This window comes from Gavialis gangeticus, unplaced genomic scaffold (assembly GCF_001723915.1).
Source record: "Gavialis gangeticus isolate Ggan-Ray unplaced genomic scaffold, GavGan_comp1, whole genome shotgun sequence".
In the NCBI taxonomy this organism is placed as follows: domain Eukaryota; kingdom Metazoa; phylum Chordata; order Crocodylia; family Gavialidae; genus Gavialis; species Gavialis gangeticus.
In genome coordinates, this window is record NW_017729022.1 from 63,809,520 (window position 1) to 63,814,115 (window position 4,596).

Sequence of the window (4,596 nt, forward strand, 5' to 3'; positions counted from 1 at the left end):
GTCTGTGTGTGTTCGAGTGTGTGTGTGAGAGGGAGGGAGAGAATGAGTCAGTAGAGGGAACAGGGCAGGAGTGCTGGCTCTGGAAGGGCAGTCTCTGTAGGGAACAAGGCAGGAGCACTGGCTGTGGGCAGTTGCTTTAGGGAATAGAGTTGCAGTACGGGCTGCTGTCAGGGGGATCATTGGAGGGAATGGGGTGAGAGCATGGGATGGGCAGCAGGGAATGGGGTAGTAGGGAATGGGATGGGAGTGCTGGCTGTGGAGACGTGTGCTGGAGGGGACGGCATGGTAGTGCTGTGCTGTGCAGCCAGTGCTAGTTCAGTTCTCTGTGGTTTGTTCATATTTGTGGATGTGTCTCTGTGTGTCCTGTTAGGAGCTTGCTAGGAAAGCCGGGCCAGCGTGACTCTGAGGTGCTGAAGCTGTGCCGTAGTGCTGAGCAGGCTCTCCAAAGCCTGCCTTGCTCCTGGGCCCGGGTGGATCCCCAGTCCTGGTGCCATGCTGAGGAGCTGGTGAAAGTGGTGCGGGGCTGCATCTTCCAGGAGCAGACCAAGGTGGTGTGGGTTGAGGTTGGCGAGCCATGATCCAAGACCCAGCCAAGGCAACGTGACACTTGCATGACAGGAGGCTCCAGATGGAGGAGCTGACCACAAGCTACCTGGCCCATGGTCTGTACCCAAAGGAGGTTGTCTTCCAAGTCTCCAAGCTGCTTTATGAATATCATTTGTTTCTTCTGACTGGGCTACAGCATGATGCCTTGCTGTCAGGAAGGTCCCAGAAGGGACAGGGTAGCCCTTTATGCCTGTTCCTGCCAGGGAGTTAGCAAGCCTACTTCAGGCTGCTTAGAAACTTGCCAGTATAGTGGGAAGTAATGCATACAGACTTCTCTTCCAGAGAAGTTTCTGTGTTTCATTGCAGGGATTTATTTTGCCTTCTCACTGAAGAACCCCTTGGAGTCCATACCACACTTCTCTGTCATGGCCTTGCCTTGGCAACAGGGTCTGCCCTGTAGGCCAGTGATTTGGGCAGCTGGGACTGGGCACTTAGAGGAAACCTGTGAAGTGGGCTCTGGCATGCATCTCCTCCCTTTTATGCTCTTGTACTTTTGATTAGTCTGTTTATCTGTTTCTTCCCCTGCTGGCCACTGCATCAGTCTTTCCTTCCCCGCAGCTGTCTCTCTGGCTCCCTTCACTACCTCAGATGCTGTCCTGCTGAAACACATGGATGCATGCACAGCCCACCGGAGTCAGAACAACGCTAGGTGGGGTTTGTGAGACATTCTAGTTTTATGGTAATTGTAATCTTTATTGCATATAAATTATTAACGGACCCTTTTATTGGAAACCTGCATATAAAAGAGAATTAAATACCATTTATAATGGAAATGGATGAGTGGCTGCTGCTCCATGCATTAAGAGAAAGGAATGGGAGAGGGAATTCACTTATCCTCCTGCCTTTCCCCTCCCCAGGTCTCTCCTAAATTCTGTGCCAAGCTGAGGTCCCTTTGTGCAGCTGCATGACAGGCACTGGCAGGGACAGAGGAATGCTATCTTGCTGCTACCTAGAAGGGAGGCAGCAGGCAGGGAGAGAGGATGGGCTGGACCAAAACCCCATCTCTCTTTTCTGTCCTCCTTTCTTTGCCCCCTCCTCCTCTCCCTCTCCAGTACAGACCCAACAGTCTGTTTCTCTGATGAAGGCAGAGGCATACTGAAGATGCTTGACTGATTCTCCCAGAGTGACTGCTCCCTCATTACCTCCAAAGGCTCAGAGCACCTTGCCATCTGTCTTGTGCTCTGAGGGAATAATGGGCAAGGCTGGGCCCAGTAGGATAGCCAGAAGGCTGTGGATCACCTTACCCAGCTACCAGAGGCCATTTTCACTCAGCTGCTGTGACTGGAGTTGGGACAAACTGTGCCTGAAACCCAGCCTGTCTTTCCCTCTTGCCCTCTCCTCTCAGATGTTGGGGAAGAAGTAGAAGTAGAACTACAGGGGAAGTCACAGAGGAACAGCACATAAGAGATGGACATGTAGTTGGGGGAGGAGAAGAGGCGGCATCTGTGCTTGCCAGTGGCACACTCCTGGCATACAGCTGGGATGTTGGCTTATGCTGGGAGTCACCCTCAGGGAGCAGGAGTGCTCTGAGGAGTGCAGTTAGGTTGAAGAGTTCACCCTCCATCACTTCTGGGGACCTGTGTTAGAGCAGTTGGTGGCCAAGCTGTGACATTCCTTGAGCTCTGAGCATGAACACCATGTGCCCCTGGAGGCGGGGGGGCACACAGCAAGCTCCTGCAGGTGGTGGTGGTGCTGTCCACCGTGGGAGCATGGCGGTGGCAAGTGGGGAGCTCCTGCAAGTGGCCATGGCGCTCTCAGTGGTGGGGGTAGGGGGGTGCAGCTGCTGAGCACTGACTGGCGGTTGGTGACCACCTGGAGACACCACCAACAGTGTTGGTGGCAGCCAGCAGTGATTGCAGACCCCCCGCAGACGTCGCCGGTGGTGTCGGTGGTGAGGGGGGTGGGTGGCGAGCGGCGACTGCCCGCAGGTGCTGTCAGGAGTGTTGGCGGCGCCTTTTCACAGGGGGTGCATGTGCACCTGTGTGCACCCCCTATGTGGTGCCAGTGGTGAGGAGGAGCTAAGCTGTGTTTCACACAGCAGTGGGGATGCCAGGGGGGCAGCACTGGGAATGGCACAAACTGGTCCAGGGCTGAGGAAAAGTGACAGCACTGAGAGAACTGTCTGCCCAGCCCCATGGCATACGGAGGATGGAGAGGGAGTGCTTGGGCGCAGTGTGAAGATGGGTTGGGCAGTCCCAGAGGGTGAGGTGCACTGCATCTCCTCACAGTGCTCAGCTGGTGCTTCACAGTTTCAGAGCTCTGGGCAAAGATTAATTTGTCGATCTTCACAGCTCCCCTGTGAGGTGTTTTTCCGGTCTTTGGGTTTCTAAAGGAATGCCTGTGTCTTCACAAAAATTTAAACCTACAGCCACTAAAATGTAGAGCAACCTCCTGGAGCTGCCCTGCAGCAATACAGATTGTCCACGAATGGGAAACGGCCACAGTGCCAATATGGATGGAGAATCACAACCAGCACTGCCCCTGCCGCCCCCTCCAGGCACTGACACCGCTCCACCCAGTGCAGCCAGCACACAATGAGGCCTCTCTCAAAGTGGGCTCTGCCAGTGGCAGGGACACAAAACCCATGTGAGACCTTGCCTGGGGAAGGTCCTGGTACTAGCCCCCTCTTCACTGAAACAAAGAAGAGCCTGGCTTAGTTGCCTCCATCAGATGCTACTGAGGCAGTGTTGTGTGAGCCAGGCTGAACAGGAGCAAACAGGCAGTCAGCACAGGTCCAGGAATGCCAGTATTGAGTGCTCCCTGTGCGATGTGGATTTGGGACCAGGTAGCTGTCTTCTGCCTCAGCTGCGGCTTCTGAGTAGTTTCAAGGTATGACCCCATGTAGAATACATCATACTACTCTAACCCCATGGCAGGGCAATTTTAGTAGAGTGGAAAGTATTAGTGCCATTGTGCAAGATATCGGTCATAATCCAGGTAGGGCTTATTCCAGTGGTAGAACGTCAGGCAGGTGGCTCAGTCTTAAACTTGCCAGAATTTGGGTAAAGAAGGAACTTCTCCCATGTCAGATTAGCAGGGACCATTGCCATTTCTTTTTGCCTTTCTTGGTAGCAGGGGACACAATCCTTTTTCTTGAATCATGTGAGTGTAGTTGTACTTCACATATTCCCTGCTATTTCCGGGGCCTGAAGCTGTGTTGGTACCCTTGTCCCTCCTGCTCTCTTCCTGGGGCTTTCTATAATTGCTTGTCCTCAGCACCAAAGGCCTGAAGTGGAGTAGGAGATGTTTGGCAGCTGTGGTGATTAGGGGGCTGGAGTGGATTTTTTTTTGGACCCTTTTGGGTAACCATCTCTTAGGGGGTTCCCTGTGGACCCAGCTTCCTGTGTTCCAGGACTGAGCTGGACCTGCCCTCTTTGTCAGATGAAGAACATAAAAATTTTCCCTGGCATCTGCTGCTTCCTGAATATCCAGGAGGAAATGTGGATTTCAAAGGACCCCATAGGCATATCCCTATTTTCAAGGTAGGGACACAGGCAAAGAAGAGTGAAGTGGTTATTTCCATGGGGTTAGGAACATAGTTAGGAACCACACATTATCTCCCCACCCTGCTGTATCTACTGGGTGCTCTATCCCTGTTCTATCCACTGGGTGCTCATTCCCATCCTTGTTCCTGTCACTCCTGGTTTGTTTCAGAGGTCTACCCTCATCCATTTCACAGCTCTTCAAGCCCAGCTTTAGCTGGTTCCAGATGTGCATGGCAGGAAAGAGAAGGATCTTAAGTAAACATTAACTGCAGAACTGTTCCCTGCTGTGTGACCGCTGGCACCAGTCCCAGTGTTGCTAGGGCACTCAAAGTGCATGACATCCCTGTGCCCCAGGGTGGCTGCCTGCTGCGGAGAAATGAGTCACACGCGTTGGGTAGCAGGCAGAATGTAATTAGCAGATGCGGGCACTGATTACCAGCCATAACAGCCTTGTACGAACCCATGTAAAGAGTCATTTAGGGAAAATGATTTACTTGACCCCAGG

At 53.0% G+C, this 4,596-nt stretch overlaps 1 protein-coding gene across 2 annotated transcripts in view; it reads left to right on the plus strand.

Annotated features, from left to right (window-relative positions):
- Positions 1–1,379, plus strand: part of CARD10 (caspase recruitment domain family member 10) — a 33,173-nt gene extending 31,794 nt beyond the window's left edge. For both annotated transcript variants that reach the window (XM_019515252.1, XM_019515253.1), the window contains exon 21: positions 371–1,379. In XM_019515252.1, coding sequence (XP_019370797.1) covers positions 371–578 — 208 coding nt within the window. In that variant the 3' untranslated portion in view covers positions 579–1,379. The remainder of the gene's footprint in view (positions 1–370) is intronic.
- The last annotated feature ends 3,217 nt before the right edge of the window (positions 1,380–4,596 follow it).